Source organism: Ciona robusta, chromosome 7 (genome assembly GCF_009617815.1).
Source record: "Ciona robusta chromosome 7, ASM961781v2".
Lineage (NCBI taxonomy): Eukaryota > Metazoa > Chordata > Ascidiacea > Phlebobranchia > Cionidae > Ciona > Ciona robusta.
The window spans coordinates 8,263,755-8,280,079 of record NC_143241.1 but is presented as its reverse complement, the minus strand read 5'-3'; the positions used below and the strand labels follow the sequence as shown (position 1 = coordinate 8,280,079).

General features: G+C 35.6%; 5 protein-coding genes and 1 long non-coding RNA gene across 6 annotated transcripts; 1 reads left to right on the top strand and 5 right to left on the bottom strand.

Annotated features, from left to right (window-relative positions):
• Positions 1-244: 244 nt before the first annotated feature.
• Positions 245-758, bottom strand: LOC149734461 (uncharacterized). The gene is made up of 2 exons (XR_016385378.1): positions 645-758; positions 245-448 (listed from the first exon to the last, which is right to left on the bottom strand). It is a non-coding gene; the product is annotated as an uncharacterized LOC149734461 (long non-coding RNA).
• A 321-nt stretch (positions 759-1,079) lies between these two features.
• LOC149734460 (putative sodium-coupled neutral amino acid transporter 12) lies at positions 1,080-8,331 on the bottom strand. The gene is made up of 12 exons (XM_089881962.1): positions 8,191-8,331; positions 7,385-7,506; positions 7,032-7,116; positions 6,678-6,783; positions 6,058-6,165; positions 5,296-5,395; positions 4,646-4,748; positions 4,342-4,435; positions 3,210-3,511; positions 2,432-2,548; positions 1,897-2,135; positions 1,080-1,602 (listed from the first exon to the last, which is right to left on the bottom strand). Exons 1-12 carry the CDS (start codon positions 8,203-8,205, stop codon positions 1,503-1,505), a joined length of 1,491 nt encoding a protein of 496 aa, XP_089738088.1. The 5' UTR covers positions 8,206-8,331; the 3' UTR covers positions 1,080-1,502.
• A 186-nt stretch (positions 8,332-8,517) lies between these two features.
• Positions 8,518-9,895, top strand: LOC149734459 (succinate dehydrogenase assembly factor 4, mitochondrial-like). Its single transcript, XM_089881964.1, has 2 exons — positions 8,518-8,766; positions 9,377-9,895. The coding sequence occupies exons 1-2, from the start codon at positions 8,535-8,537 to the stop codon at positions 9,484-9,486; spliced, it is 342 nt and encodes a 113-aa protein (XP_089738090.1). The 5' UTR covers positions 8,518-8,534; the 3' UTR covers positions 9,487-9,895.
• Positions 9,861-11,303, bottom strand: LOC149734458 (small integral membrane protein 7-like). The gene is made up of 5 exons (XM_089881965.1): positions 11,059-11,303; positions 10,904-10,945; positions 10,593-10,648; positions 10,396-10,486; positions 9,861-10,181 (listed from the first exon to the last, which is right to left on the bottom strand). The coding sequence occupies exons 1-5, from the start codon at positions 11,082-11,084 to the stop codon at positions 10,166-10,168; spliced, it is 231 nt and encodes a 76-aa protein (XP_089738091.1). The 5' UTR covers positions 11,085-11,303; the 3' UTR covers positions 9,861-10,165.
• A 111-nt stretch (positions 11,304-11,414) lies between these two features.
• On the bottom strand, positions 11,415-15,264 carry LOC149734457 (serine/threonine-protein kinase RIO2-like). The gene is made up of 6 exons (XM_089881961.1): positions 14,959-15,264; positions 14,240-14,380; positions 13,736-13,952; positions 13,239-13,420; positions 12,700-12,819; positions 11,415-12,071 (listed from the first exon to the last, which is right to left on the bottom strand). Exons 1-6 carry the CDS (start codon positions 15,192-15,194, stop codon positions 11,459-11,461), a joined length of 1,509 nt encoding a protein of 502 aa, XP_089738087.1. The 5' UTR covers positions 15,195-15,264; the 3' UTR covers positions 11,415-11,458.
• On the bottom strand, positions 15,241-16,132 carry LOC149734456 (protein transport protein Sec61 subunit gamma). The gene has a single exon (XM_089881967.1). The coding sequence runs from the start codon at positions 16,000-16,002 to the stop codon at positions 15,796-15,798; it is 207 nt and encodes a 68-aa protein (XP_089738093.1). The 5' UTR covers positions 16,003-16,132; the 3' UTR covers positions 15,241-15,795.
• Positions 16,133-16,325: the final 193 nt, after the last annotated feature.

Genomic DNA, 16,325 nt, shown 5'->3' with positions numbered 1-16,325 from the left:
TGGAATAAAACTAAATTCGTCCTTTACTGAATATATTGCGTTTTGTATGACCATGGCTAGCAAACAGCATTATTAATGATCTTTCTATACGGTCACTATAACTCACAAATATTAACACACGGTGCAAAGGTAACACAATTTCCGGGTCAATTTTGCAGTTTTAACTTTGCTTTTAAAGTTACCGTATTTGACGCACATTTTTTACAAGTTCTTAATTTGACATTATGTTTGTAAAACAACTATATTTTGTATATTTGAAAGCAATTTATTAAAATATCACTTCTTTCCTATTCATGGCACCCATACATATATTGCACTCAGAACGTATATAGCTTATAATAATGCACAGTTAGAATAAATTAGACATAAAATATCCTATAGATTGTTCTGTTACATCATATGCTATGATATAGTTGAATATATAGTAGGGCGGGGCAAGATGGGACATCTTTAGCACATAATATCCAAATATCCTAATCGTGTTTTAACAATTAACAACGGTCAATAACAGTCGCGAAGATACGGTTTTATAATTCTTTGAATGTTCTTTGTTTACTACTAAATGGGACGAGAAAATAGAGTTAAAAAGTGTCCCATCTCTCCCCATCCTACTGTTTATAGTAGGGCGGGGCAAGATGGGACACGTTTTCATTTTCTTTTATGGTCTTATTTTACAGAGTTATAAGACTGTATCCTTAGGACTCTAAAAAGCATTGTTAATTGTAAAACCAGGATCAGGAAATATTGGATATTATGTGCTAACCATATCCCATCTTGCCCCACAATAATATAGTAGGGTGGGGGGAGATGGGACACCTTTTCAATCTATTTTCTCTTTCAATTTGGTAGTAAACAAACATTCAACGATTTTTTATAAAACTTTATCCTCACGAATTCCATAGACCGCTGTTAATTGTTTAAAACACGATCAGGATATTTAGATATTGTGTTTCAAAGATGTCCCATCTTCCCCCACTCTAATATATATGGCTTTTTATATTATGTTTGGGCAAAAAAAGTTATTCTATGCTTCACATGGTAAAATCAAATGAACGTTGACATTTAAGCTGACATAACAATTTGAGGGTTGTGGGTTTCTATTCTATATGAGTGAGGCCCTACATTTAAATCGAAGTTGGTGTTAAATGATCAAGGTTTTGAAGGGAAGCATGAATTGCACCATCTATATTTGGTAAAGTTGAAGAATTAGACATTTAAACATTGTATGTAAAATAATCAAAATGTAGTCTCTAGGCAACTATTATAAAGGAGAAAACACAAAATTCCCCCAAAAAAGTTTTGCATTGTAAACTTCAAATAAACAAACAAAAATAAGGCAAATTGAAACTGCTAAAAGTGGATGTTGTCATTTCAAGTTTTTAGTTAAAATTGACAACTTTTAAAACACAGCAATATCATACAATAAACAACAAGAACAACTGTTCAATGAAAAATTGAAAAAAATAGTCTGTGAGGCCATTAATGAGCTTAATAAGTAAAATTTAAGGTAATGATAAAATATGGTTCACAGTTACGAATACCAAGCATACGGCCGCCCATACTAACACCATGATCACCCATAACCTACGTGAGAATGGAGACCTGGAGAGGGATAGGGGGTTAGGTGATTAGAGGTAGAAGGGGATACAGGGTTCAAGTTACCACGTATGTTACTTTGTGGGTGAATGTTCTTTATGTATGGCTGACAATTTGGGCGACCTATCAGTGACCATTGGGTTGGAGCAATTACAGTTAAGTGATCCAACGTCAAATACACCCACAATGATAGTACCGTGTAAAAACTCTTAATCATAGCATGGCATGGCATGGCATTTCTCAGGCCCCCTGTTTTTGCTACATTATTTTTTTCAACCATAGAAAACATATTTCACAAACCTGTGGCGGTTTTTCCGAACCACAGCGCTCCCATGATACCGCGTTGCTTCTTGTCTCGCTAACAGAACAAGACACGCGGGTATAACGTATTGGACCCCCGCCCCAGCGTACGACCCCGTTATCCCCACTAATGTAGTTAGATTGTTCGTAATAAAGGCCACAATAATGGGAGGGACAATTGCAATTGTCGGGAAGAGAATCCTGTTCAGCCAGAATGAAGAAGAAGGTTTGAATAACGCCTGTGGTGGAAAGGTTGATTAAAACTTAAACAAGAAATAAGAAAAACCTCCAAGAGCTAATTAATGCATCTTCATTGGTGAAAATGCCGAGCCTTTTGTTTCATAACGTTGATGAAAATGACGGAATTGTGTTATATGTATCAGTTGTTGTATGTATCAGTTGTTGTATTCCTCTTGTAGTGTGTATTAGAATAGTTATACCAAAACATCAACTCCTTTTATTATAAAATTAACAAAATCCAACCAACTAAAAATTAACAAAATATAAAATTAACAAAATCCAAGTTCCAACTAACCTTAAGGTTATTGCGCAATGTGACGGCAATTATGGGAAAGTTACTCGATAAAGTGAACACTGGAAACAACCCAAGAAAATATCGAAGAACAATGATGTTTGTGACATCACATGAATCCTGGGGATGATTATGATGTCATAATCATTGTTTATTAATAACACAATAAATAAACACTGTTGTAAAAAAAAATTTCAGCATATGTTGTATAAAATAGCTAAAATAGTTATGTTATTTTTGTAAAAATTTCACTTATTAACAATAATTAGGGGGGTTGAAATATTAGTAAAATAAAGACAATAATTAAACATTAGGCTTTATAAGATCAGCGTGTCAGTGCTAAGGGCTTAGATGAGTCGTTTTATGTTTACCAATAATTTATATAAAAGTTTCAGCGCTGTGTAAAAAAGTAAAACACGAGTTCTTAATAAACTTAATGCGCTGTATACAGACCTAGAGAATAATTGTTATTAATATTAGATTAAATAAACTTGTAAGTATAATGAGTAGGGTGGAGAAACGGGACACCCTTTAGGAGAAACGGGACACCAATATATAGTAGGGTGGGGGAAGATGGGACACCTTTATAACATCCAAATATCATGATCGTGTTTTAAACAATTAACAACGGTCTATGGGAGTCGTGAGGATACGGTTTAATCATTTTTGAATGATATTTGTTTACTACCAAATGTGACGAGAAAATAGAATGAAAAGGTGTCCCATCTTCCCCCACCCTACTATAAAATTATATATTGTGGGTAAATTTAGGCAACTTTACCTGGAAATTGAGGGTATAAATATCCTTTATTACATCACTTTGAAAGCAGTATATCGCTGTCATACCAAGCAGCATATAGAATAATAGAATGAGTATATAATCGGCCCCCAGTAGGTAGGGGAGTCGTCGTTTATTGCGAATAGGGGTCACAAGGGAGGGTAGGGAGTGTTGGCACATAAACGAATAAACCGAGACCCCGAAAAGGTTCGGAACCCCGGATATATTGGCCACTGGAGGATGCCCTTCACCGCCCTTAGTGGTGGAAATATGGATGATAGCGAGGGTTATCATCGAGAGGAAAGCTGTGGTATAAGATTTCTGTGTCAGGTATTTAAATGAGAAAAAAACAAAATATAAGTTTAGCAATTGATGTCCGTCAGTAAATCGTTTTAAATTCATAAACAGAGAAAGTGAGAAACCCACTCTTTATCACCCTAAACTATGATATGACAAGAAAAACGGAATGAAATGTTTAAGTTAATAAAAGGTTGGTATTTATTGTGAAAGAATGGAGGTTCTCAAACTCATAAGAGTCACACAACACTTTAAATTACTGAATCTGCCCTTAAGAAATTTATAAAACTTATAGTTTACATGACTTGCAATAAATTCCGCGAATCTGACCCTGATCTGATGTACATATAGTTGAACGATTCTTGTATAGTGAAATGCAGTGATGATCTGGTGCTATGAAAACGTAACCAACAAAAATCAAGTCCAACCACTAGTAGTAATTGAGAAATATATTTCGCCTAAATGGCATCGTCAGTCTCTCTTTTAAATAGAATCTTTTTACTACTAGTGGTTGGACTTCACTTTTGTTGGTTATGTTTTCGTAGCACCAGTTCATTATAGTTTACATATTTTATAAAACCAAACCCTGCCACAAGAAGCAAATCCTTGTCTACTTGTTGACGTACAGCACGACACAACAAGAATGAAGGTTCTCAAACTTATAGGAGTCATACAACACTTTCAGTGAATGTTTGAGGCGCAACAAATTTATAAAACTTATATTTTAAATATTCTAAATATTGTCGATCAAAAAAGAAGTAAAAGAAACTTGTAAGTAATATATATATATTATTAAACACTGAATTTTTAGCCACAAGGCAGCAGCATACACACTTACCCAGCCATCTTAACACAGTTGTAAAGATTTGCAAATATTTTGTTTTCTGTACGCTGAAGTAGGTGAATGGTCCGAGAACAATCGTGAACAATGCCTGTATTATGATGTCATAGTCGGTAATATTTTAAATAATTTCATCTTGTGTTCGAAAAGATAAACAAATTAATACAAATTGATAAATTTTTGATTTTTTAACAACTTAAATGTTAAAAAACAAAAAAATATTAAAAAATATGATTTTTATAAATTTTACTTTTCCAAAAACATTTTTGTATTCATATTATTTCTATTTATTTTTACCTACCAGAAATATTTGGTACACATTGTTCCTGGTTATGGTGGTTCCCCAACATATGTCGCCATCTTGTGGCGGATTTGAATCGTTCGTTGAACATGACATGTTGCCACTAGGGGATAGAGTGAGCATTACAAGATTAAGATAATTCAGTTTTTGCTGTTCTGGTAGTTTAAATTATTTTCTATTCTATATGGGTGAGGTTCTACAGTGAGGCATGCCATGGGATCTGGGATTTAGACCAGAGTTGGCCCATTACCCCAACATTGTATATGCACATTCTATTCTATACGAGTGAGGTCCTACAGTGAGGCATGCCATGGAATCTGGGAGAGCGGGCCATTACCCAAACATAGAGTGACCACTGGGTTGTCTTTCCCAGGGACAAATATTCCTATTAATATCGAACTCGGTATCTTTCCGTTACTTTCAAGCACCTTATCCGCACAGGACTGAAAAAGTCTAGGCTTGGACCAAATACACTTAAACAGTTAATAATCACGCAAATTCTTTGTCTGAAAGTTGCTGCTACACTGAAGACAATATTAGTGACCAAAAGTAAATAGAAAGATAGCGATAACCACCATGGAGGCTAGCATGCTAACCACTACATTATGGCACCAAATTAACTAGAAACAATCACACGCGAAGCCACCCACCATACTATATCTCTCATAGACTTTGGAACAGCAGCAGCGTATATAGCGAGGTCACCATAGAGATACACTATAATGCATACGTAGAAGAGAATCCTTCCAACTGCGAGGAGTGGAAAGCAATATTAAAGTTGGTAATAAAATGTAGCTCCTGTGGCCTTGTATTATGTTATGTGCGCATGGGCAGAAGAGAATCGTGGAAGGTAAAAATGAAAGTTAGAATAGGAACCTTCCAACTGTAGGTTGGGAAAGGTAATATTAGATTAAAACTTTATTACATTTATAATTTATTGCAGTTCAAATGATTTTAAATGACGTTGTCTATATATTGAAATTCAATCATGTTTTGCAGTTTTCTTTTGTATAATGTTATCATTGAAGTAGTGTTTGAATAATAAAATGAAGCCCCTGGGGTTGCATAAGCAGAATGTTAGCTGCACATGGCCGTGAGAAATATATCTGTTGTAGCTTCTTAATATACATAATGCAAAATATAGGCGTAATTAATAAGGTTGTGCAACTTTTAAATATGGGCCCAGGGTGCCCTGGCATAAGTGTAATGTTAGGGGAACCTGGAATGACATTGAAGGTTTTGAAACAGAGATAAAACACTGATTTTATAGGTTTAGCATCCAAGTTTTAAATGTATGATATATATTTTCTGACTATAAATTGAGATTCAAACATGTTTTTCAGTTTCTTTTGTAAAATAAACATTTAGTAAAAAACTTTTTTTAATTGTATATAAACTTTAGTTAAACTTACTTTTATTAAAGAACATGTCAGCCATCTGTCCCATCTCCACAGCTCTTGTGATCGAGAACATTGAAGTTGTGTTGCTGTTTATGGAGGATCTTCTGCTGGTGTAGGAAGCTGAGGATAAATACTATAAATAGTTGGATGAATGAACTTATTGATTTTTGTGTGGCGGGGCAATGACAGTCGTTATAACACGGGTGTTCTGTTTCATACACCTCGTGTTCGCTTACAAGTTACAACCTATGTAACTTATTTATCCTCGCGTGACGGGGCAACAACAATTGTTTTAACACGGGGGTTCTGTTTCATACACCTCGTGTTCGCTTACAAGTTACAACGTATGTAACTTATTTATCCTCGCGTGACGGGGCAACAACAATTGTTTTAACACGGGGGTTCTGTTTCATACACCTCATGCCCGCTTACAAGGTATCACCTAAACAACCTATAAGGGAATTGCCATTAAGTGTCTTGCCCAACAACTCAGACGCCTACATCGGTGGCAGCATCTAGGGCAGGCTTATTAAGCAATGTGCCGCACACCGGAAAAAAATGCTAACTATTTCTATAATCCTCCCAAACTACAGCCCAGTATATACAATAATTGAACCACCAAACCGACTGACATGAAGCAGAATCCAGCAGTGCGCTACGTTCCGTTGGATCAATGGGAGGCGGTGGGTTTATGGAACGATTGGAGTCGGAATCGGTGTCAGAAGCAGCAACTGAATCCTGTTCAAAATGTGATATCCACAGGAGTTTAGTTGGATGTGAAGTCTTTATATAAGCCAATACTAAGAGTGAAACATATACCTTATAAAGGCTCAAAGTTATAAAGATACAAAAGTATTGATATATATATATATATATTATTGGTTTTGAACCAAGTTATTTTAGAGTTGTTGCAAAGTGTCAACAAAACAATCAACCTAAATCAGCTTGATAGCAATATATGAGTTTCACATAAACATAAACCTTACTTCACTTAAATTTTCTCTTTTATTTCTTCGAATGCAAGCGTTGGCGATCGACAAGGATTCAACCATAAATGTAGTTGTGATGTAACTAATAACTGACAATGTTAATTTAAATGAATGTAACTTATTTATCCTGTCATGATGTGGCAACAACAATCGTTATAACACTGGTGTTCTGTTTCATACACTTTAAGGACACATTCCCCTGTAATAGTAGCAGTGACACAATCACAGTACTGTGGCAGGTGGTTCCAGAGCTATGCAATGCATATTTAGTATTTTCACATTTTATACTGGTACGTGCCCGTTCATTATTCACTTGTTCTTAGAGTTGTAATATAAAATATCACACTAACCTCACAAACCCTAATAGAGTGAGTAATATTAAACTGACAAGCCAACCAGCTGATGCCATGGCTTTGGGAAGAGTTAGAGCTCCTGTTCCAACTATAAGGTTGAAGATGTAAACAACACCCACCTGTAATAGATATGATGTATGTTTATAATGTGGTTTGATTGAATGTGAATGAATGTAACTTACTTTATCCTCGCGTGGCCGGAAAACGACAGTCGTTATCACACGGGTTTAACACCTCGTGCCAGCTTACGAGTTACCATGTATATGTTACTTTGTGGGTGATTATTTTTTTGGGAATTTTTTCATTTTTTTTATGTATGGCTGATAATTTGGACAACCCATTAGTGACCACTGGGTTGGAGCAATTGTGGTTAAGTGTCTTGCCCAAGGACACATACGCCCACAATGGTAGCAGCGACGAGCCTTGAACCCATTACCTAATGGTTACAGGCAGGCGCGCTAACCACTACGCCACGGCGCCGGACATTGGGTATATAAAGGTGGTATCACCCTGGGTGTTGGGGTAATGGACCTACATCCCAGGTCTCAGGTATGCCCCACTAAAGACCTCACTCTTTTAGAAGAGAATCTATATTATTGAGTTTATATAAACTGCCTCAGTGTGGTCTAGATGGTAGCACCCTGGGTGTTGGGGTAATAGACCTACATCCCAGGTCTCAGGTGTGCCTCACTGAAGACCTCACCCTTATAGAATAGAATCTATATTATTGAGTGTCTATAAACTGCCTCAGTGTGGTCTAGATGGTAGCACCCTCGACGTTTATTTACAAGTACAAAACTTACCGCTGGAGAATACATTCTGTGCTTTTACGTATATTTTTGAATATTTGCTTAATCAAGACCACAGCACTGTAAAGTAACTTTGCACAAACTGCAAAAATAAAGTTGGTCACGTCTTTTAAATACTCGTAAAAATTACTCAACCGTAACGACTATAAGCTTTTCAATATTTTGGAAACTATTGGGGAGCGAGATATTTTAAAGTACAACAAAACAGAAACTAAATTAAAATTGCTAATCAAAAACATAACACACTCACGTTTTGTTTTTATTAATTGGCTATAATATCATTTGTGATATATATTTTTATCTTGGGGTATCTGAAATTTTCACTTGCAATAAAAGAAATGTTATTAACATTGAGTAAAAGCGACAACACAACAGACATGTCTCGTTTGCTTAGGTACAGCATTAGTCCAAACGCGCAAAAAACTACGGCAAATTTTGCCCAAAGAATTATTCCTTCTGCGTTTTATTCGAAAAAGGAAATTCCTGCCGTACCACCGAAGAAACCGAATACTCCAAAAGGAAAATTAGACGACGATTCTACTAATACGTCTGCTACGAATGCATATGAACGTAAGCTTAGTTCACTAATTATGTGGCAATGTTAAATATATAAGCATGAAAAGTCCCTACATGTTTTGGTACCGATTATATTCCAGTATGGCTGACAATTTGGACAACTGATAAGGGACCAATAGGTTGGAGCAATTGCTGTTAATCATTATGTCCAAGAACAAACATCTACAATGGTCTCTAATAAAACTACAGGTTGCGGGCGGTTGCAAACCAAAATATCTGCATCCGTTTGCAATTGGTTATGGTTTTTTGACCATAACTCAAAAACCATTCGAGGTATCGGACCAAAAGTTGGTTTGTAAAACTCGTATGGTCATTTGACATCTATTGGACGAGGCCGCGTAGCGTTTCTGGTTGAAATAACCAAAATATCTGAAACCAGTGCAACCTGTAGTTTTATTAGGTACCCCATCTACAACGGTAGCATCGTTAAGCTTAAGAATCTGTAACTTATATGCTGCAGGCAGGTGCTTTAAACCTATATCCTCTAGACTAAAGATAGGCATGCTATCCACTATGCCAAATTCTCTGCGACATTAGGTCTAAATACACTGATATCTAAACAACTTTATCATAACCACCCTTTTAAGGATATGTTCTTTTCCAGCGTTCCCCAACAATGTAAATCCTAAAACTGGTGAAATAAATGGTCCCAGGGGACCAGAACCTACAAGATATGGAGATTGGGAGCGAAAAGGAAGGGTGACCGACTTCTAATTGCAAACACTTTGGTTTTCAAATGCAAATGACTTTACAATCTATTCTCAATTGATCATTCTAGGTTTATTGGGAACTTTTTTATTGTTATTGACTTATTTGTTTGTCGTTGCGAAACAGTTTAGAGGCTACATCATGAATGTCCCATGGTACACTATAAGACTTCATTCACATTTAGCTATCATTTTTTGAAGTATGAAACTTTCTTATGGGACCCTTTATTTCCAATTGCATCAAGTTATGCATTCAAATATATTGTATTTGGTTCTGCAACTCAATGGCATCTGACTTCATGCTTTCTGAACATTTAACATAAATTGGGTCCCTCGTACAAGTTCATTATTCCTCCCTAATATATGAACCTGAAACTCATATTTGCACTTGGAGAAATAAAGACTTTATTCAACAATCGTATCATACATTTGCGCCAAAACAATTTTATATCAGAATAATTGCTCGTAAGTTTACTATTTCAAACATTGCTTAGGAAAGGATTCATACTACAGTTATATCTGTGTAATCACATAATGGATAAATAATGGTTTAGAAACACTATACCACTATTCCATTACCAGAAAATATTGTGCATGAATGACTACGCTGTACAGTTTGTAGTTTGTGCTTTTACAAACAAAAATAAATATTTTTCAAGTTAAAATATCTTTTCATTCAAGAAGATTCAAGATCCAAAGAATCTGAAAACAAAAGATTTGATTAAATAATAATAACTTTCATTTGTATCTTGGATTATGGTAGCGAAGATTTATAAATATTTTAAACAAAAAGGACAAAATATAGCAACAAAACAACAGTTGTTAAAACAAGCTTAGAGTTAAAAATATATTTATATTGAAGATAAGTTTCTAAATCAATGATAAAGTAAGGTTACACAGAAATCAAAAAACTTACATTATCATAGAAAACATCATAAAAATATTCCACATTGCGATGACTAAGCGAAAATAACGAAGGTTTCCAAGAAATTCACGAATTTTGTCGCCTGCGTGTGAAGAAAGAGATGCTTTTATTTCGGGACTAGGATTTTTAAATTCGAATTTATTATGTTAATATGCACAAAAGTTGTTTCAAATAAGTAAAATAAATACCTGTAGTTGGTGCTAATTGTTCGCTTCCAAAACTTGGATCGGTTTTCTTCTTTTTTCTGTTTTAAATTAAAACCATAAGTCTTAGTTAAAATTGAGAACAAAACAACAGGCGTAAATACGTTTAAACAAACTAAAGTTATTTTATTGATGGAAGCAGGGGCCAGTCAGGGTGTTGAGTTAAGAACCTCTTTGAAAGGAGTCAAGAACCATGAAAGGTTGAGAAACATCACGAATATACTGTTTAAAGTTATTATAGGCGCATGTGCATTACTACAAAAAACATTTACTTATTGTAGAATTAATAAACTTACAAACTGAAGTTTAAAACGGCTCCCGCATTCACGAGTAGAGTCCTGAAAACGATAAATTTATGAAACGACTTCTGTTTTTATAAACATATAAATAACGACGGTTTTACTAAAATTCGCCAAATACTATCGATAAATTAACACCCAAAAGTACTTACCCGAATAATAAAAAGTCTGAAATCATATCTTCCAAATATTCACCGCCTTTACGATAAATTTAGGTCGAAATATGAATATATGGGCAAACAAACTGTCGGATTCTGTTTACGTGTCCCCTTTAAAAACTAGAAAATTTTTGATCTCTATGTAGCATTGTAGATTTATCATAGATATCTTATAAAAAGTCATAAAACATCTATTGCTGTGATAAATAATTAAAGATATAATACAAATGCACCAAAAGAGGTCACACGCTTTTTATAAAATGATTTTTTATAACTTCTAAACACCCACGCATAACAAGCATCAATTTTTAGACAAAAATTGCATAAACCCCCTTTTTTGCAGGAAAAACTTTGCAATTTCATGATTTCTTTATTTCTCTTATATTCACAAAAATTAAAAAAAGTCGTCAGACATTCCGCATTTAACTTCCGCACGTAATTCCCTTCTTTGTTTGGTCACAATAGAGGCTTCTCCTTTCATTAATCTTCTGTGAAGCGCCATTTTTTTCTGGACAGAAATATTTTTTTTAACTCTAAGTTTAATTTGTTCTTCAGACACGCTTGTTCTCGACATAGATGCTGATGGGGCATATTTCGTAACATGACTTGGCAGTTTTACGCTTTCCTCATTCCTAAACGGCCGAAACTGAGAATTCGCGATTGATAAATCTTCTAGTTCCTCTAACACTTCTGTATTTATGTAATCTTCTTTTGTAACAATTCCATCTTCTTTTACCGTTTCAGAATGAATGTCAACATTTTCAACAATCTTTTCATCAATAGCAAACTTTTGACCACTATCCAGCTCTTTCCCACTTTTTTCCTCTTCCTCCAGGTGTCTCCCACTCTTCTCCTCTTCCTTCTCATTATCCTCTTCCTCCCCACTCTCAATATTTTCTTCTTCTCTTTCATTCTCTTCCTCTCCCTCCACTTGCCTCCGAAACTCTCTCTCCAAATCTTCCATCTCTTCATTTTCTTTTTTCGTGAACCCACTCGCCGATATTTCCCTAAATAACAAAAATATTTTAACTCCACAAAATAAAATTATTAATAACCCTCCCACGACCCTCACCCCTTACAAATTTACCCAGTATTTTTGTCACAGCACCCACAGAACAAACGGCAACCAATTTTCATGTAGAATTTAAAGCATCCACCTTTAAACTAGAAATTATGCTGATATAAATCAAGGGTTAAGTACCCACACGGCCACAAATAACACATAACACTTTGTTTAGCTTTTAGACTAAAGTTTGTTAGGTACAACTACAGGGTTAAGAAGTGAGCATGAATAATTGAAGTTACCCCACTTACCCCAAACTACTTCCACCCCCACGCACTTATCATCAAACATAAAAATTAAATAGTGATCAAGGGGCTGAGAATCCACTGAAGACAACAACTCCTATAACTCCCACTAACTTATCCATGAAGCATTAAAATGAAAGATTGAGGAGCTAAGAAATCACTTAATCCCCCTGAATACAACAACCCCCATAATCCCAACCCCAACCCCCATAACCCCAACCCCTATAATTCCAACCCCAACCCCCATAATCCCAACCCCAACCCCCATAACCCCAATCCCATAATTCCAACCCCAACCCCTATAATTCCAACAGCACAACAACTAACTTATCCATGGAGCATTCCTTATGAACATCCCGTTCAAACTGAGGAAGATCCTCGGATTCAAATCCGAACCTCCGGAAGAAAAAGTCACGAACGCACGCCACGTCTCGGTCGAAATAAAACCTGGGATATTTAGTTAGTTGGTTTTGATTGAATGTTATTTATCACATTGAGGTTTCATAAACATAGGGGAGGCGGTAATAGTTAAACACAAGAAAAGTCACGAACCCGTGCTTTTAAACTAACATAACTTATTCATAAAAACATCTGTAGGCTGTGGCAGAAATAGTTAGACACACAATTCTATGAAACCGATCTAATTTATTGGTTGTAATTGTAATTAATGTAATATTTACTAACTAATAAAGTGTTGACAACTATTTGGGATATAGGCCAACTCTGGAATAAATAACAGGGGTCTAAACTACAGAACAGTCTGTATGTCCAAATAAGTCACCGCTGTAGGACTTCACACATATATATGTTTACTGGATAAAGTTTGGCACCTATGCTTGCGCGGAAATTACATCTAAATTACTTACTTTGCGTTCTTGTGAGAAGTAGACATCATCTGAGGGAAATCAATCATGGTCACGTGATCGTTTTCATCAAGCATGAGATTAAACTCATTAAAATCACCGTGAATCAAACCATGGTTTGCAAGCTTTAGTATCATGTGCATTAACTCAGTGAAAACGGCAGCTGGGTCGCTCAGTTCGTGGATCTGTGGATAAGATGTTTTGTTTAAGTGTGTGGTTTTAGGGAAGTGGCAGCCCTTAAACATATATAGCGGTTGATGTGGTAGCACTTGGGCGTCAGGGTATTGTACAATCCATGTCCTAAATCTCAGGAAATTTCAATGTTTGATGAGTAAACATTACGGGTTCACAGCCAATAAGTTTAAGCTGTTTTATAGAAATAAGCACGCAACTGTTGTGTTTTTGAAAGTTTTGTGCCCGTAGTTATGAGTGAGCTTCTCATGTAAGTCTGCACCACCATCACAGACTATAATCTATCACAATCTATGACATCACAATACCTGTTGAAGAGGGTAAGCCTGCAGAAGTTCCATCACAACTAAATGACGATTGCTATCGATTGGTTTTGGAACCGGGAACCCACGTTCATACAAAGCCTTCATGTAAGCATATTCTTTGGTGGCAGCGAGTCGCGATAGATAAATCCACGAAACTGTGTTTCTTTTCAAGTGGAGATCGCGCTTGTTCTTTAACTGTCGAAACGATGTTCGACCAAGTCTGTTCGGGATGAAATTATTGAAATGGGTGTGTAGGTTATGTAAAGCAGTGACACCAACTACAAATATGCTATTATTTCATAAAGACATGTAGCTCTATTACCCCAACACTAAAATGCTCTCTTAAAAGAGAGATTTTGTATAGAAGATCAGAAGTTTTATAATGTATGTAAAAGGAGGGGCACAAAAGACACCAAATGACTAAACATACTTTCTACCAACGTTTTCTCAATAACCAAGAAGTTTAGAAACCCAAGTCCACTGAATACGCAAATACTACCAAACAACCTGTGTATCTTCAATGCAAGTTGTTCTCCCCCTTCACCAGCTACAATATAAATGTCAGATTCCTTGCCCACCCCGATCTGGTTGCCGACAGAATGAAGGACGTCTCGATGTGAGAGAACCTTCAATGCAAGGTAGTCGTACCTGGGTGTATGGGGTCAAGTTATGGGTGTGAACATTTACATATAGGCTTAAATGTGATCCTGTCTCTAGTTTATCACAATTTAACACCTTGCATAAATACGGCTGTATAGAATATAGTACTGTAGGGTTAGGGATGGGCACCTTTATAATATCTGGGGTATATTGGGTTTAAGTTATGGGTGCAGTTGGTGTTATCCGGTTCCATGACTGAGTGGTTAGGCGCTTACACATCCTAACCGAAGGATACCGAGTTCAATTCTCGATACTGATAGATGTTTGTTTTCCTAAGCAATATTTTAATTTAACCCAGTGGTCACTAATGGGTTGTAGCACCCTGGGTGTTGGGGTAACACTCCCCAAGCTCAAATCTCAAGAACTGTGGCATGCCTCACTGTAGGACCTCACGCATATAGAATAGAGTGTGCATATACAATGTTGGGGTAATGAGCCAACTCTGGTCTAAATCACTGTTCCGATAGCATGCCTCGCTATAAGACCTCACCCAAGTAGAATAGAACAAGAAGTAACATTATACTTAAACATGATAAAAACAAACTGATAATTCAGATCCCACCTACCCTTTATTGGTAAGGCGATACCCTGCATTCATTTTCGATTTTTCGAACGCCAGCAACCGATGTTTTGATAACTCCCTCACTACTTTATGAGTTCCACCGTGTTTGAGGTTGGCTATTGAAGCAATGAGAGACACGGGAACTATCTCATGATTTTTCATTCCCATTTCAACAGCAGTTAACACTCTCATGTCTTCAGGGGACAAATACCTCAACATCGACACATCCAACTTACCCATGGTTAATATTCATTCAATAATTGACCAAGTAAGCTTAACTTTACAGCTGCATGTAAAGAAACACATAATTTTTTAATCAAATTTACTCATTAAAAATTTTTTTTAGGCTAATTTAATGTAATGTAATTTTGATCTAAATTGCATATTTTTACAAATGTCTCCCAGTGTTTTATGAAGAAGTAACAAGTTTTAACACAACAAAATATTGAAATTTCTGTACAGAATTAGGGCAATTGTGAATATGTATTTATGCATTGGAAAATTTTAAATTAAACTTTAGCAACCAACAAAAATTGCACAATTTTGGTGATGAAAATCCGCAAACGAATTGATTTGCAGTGTTGTCGTTAAACCCTGATAAATTTATATTATATAATATATAATAAGATGAACAAGTTGCAATGATCATTAAAGTAACAAACATGACAAAATTATATCGCGATAAACACCAATTTTAATTTAAGCAGTTAGAAACAAATCAAATATGACAAAAACACCAACTACTACACAAAACTAATACATTATAAACACACCACCACAACAAGATCATCATATGAGACATAATCCATTTCAAAAGTCATAATTCATCCCCATATTCTCCTTAACTACCGACGATAATGTTGTTTATGGGGATATGGATCAGTTTGACGAAGAAACCGATAAATCCCATTATTGCGAATCCAATAGCGGTAGCAACCGCGATCTTTTGGAACTCTTTTCTGTCGGGCTTCGTACATCTCTTTACAAGCCGAATAGAATCCTTTGCGAATTGTTTCCCAGGTTCAACCCATGCCATTACTTGATCCATAGTTGCTTTAATTCGTTTTTAGCCTTAAATTGATGAAATCACGAATTTTTCGAGTAAGTATTCTGTTTTTGTAACAACACATATGCTCAAGCAAAAATCGTGTACAGTGTGTACGCAATTTTACCAAAACCCAAAAGTTGCAATTTTAAACGCTGAATTTAATAAATTTTAGATCTTTATTCAATTATTTCATTCGATTAAAGTTTTTTATTAATAATATAATGTAGATTTTGTATTTTGTCTTTTTTTAGAGCGGCAATAATTTGTTTTATTTTAATTCGTATTTGTATTGTGCAACACTGATTTTAAATGGGGGTGTTTTG

Bases quoted from the DNA above. Each gene is read 5' to 3' on its own strand.
- LOC149734460 (XM_089881962.1), bottom strand. The intron at 7,117-7,384 runs GTTAGTGTGATA...GTCAGTTATTAG, and splicing joins ACTCTATTAGGGTTTGTGAG to TTACATCACAACTACATTTA. The intron at 4,436-4,645 runs GTAGGTAAAAAT...ATCATAATACAG, and splicing joins ATGTGTACCAAATATTTCTG to GCATTGTTCACGATTGTTCT.
- LOC149734459 (XM_089881964.1), top strand. From the start codon at position 8,535: ATGTTATTAACATTGAGTAAAAGCGACAACACAACAGACATGTCTCGT. The intron at 8,767-9,376 runs GTAAGCTTAGTT...GTTCTTTTCCAG, and splicing joins TGCTACGAATGCATATGAAC to CGTTCCCCAACAATGTAAAT.
- LOC149734458 (XM_089881965.1), bottom strand. From the start codon at position 11,084: ATGATTTCAGACTTTTTATTATTCGG. The intron at 10,946-11,058 runs GTAAGTACTTTT...TATCGTTTTCAG, and splicing joins TCAGACTTTTTATTATTCGG to GACTCTACTCGTGAATGCGG. The intron at 10,487-10,592 runs GTATTTATTTTA...CTTCACACGCAG, and splicing joins ACAATTAGCACCAACTACAG to GCGACAAAATTCGTGAATTT.
- LOC149734457 (XM_089881961.1), bottom strand. From the start codon at position 15,194: ATGGGTAAGTTGGATGTGTCGATGTTGAGGTATTTGTCCCCTGAAGAC. The intron at 14,381-14,958 runs GTAGGTGGGATC...CCATACACCCAG, and splicing joins TATCGCCTTACCAATAAAGG to GTACGACTACCTTGCATTGA. The intron at 12,072-12,699 runs GTTAGTTGTTGT...TTTGTTATTTAG, and splicing joins AAGGAATGCTCCATGGATAA to GGAAATATCGGCGAGTGGGT.
- LOC149734456 (XM_089881967.1), bottom strand. From the start codon at position 16,002: ATGGATCAAGTAATGGCATGGGTTGAACCTGGGAAACAATTCGCAAAG.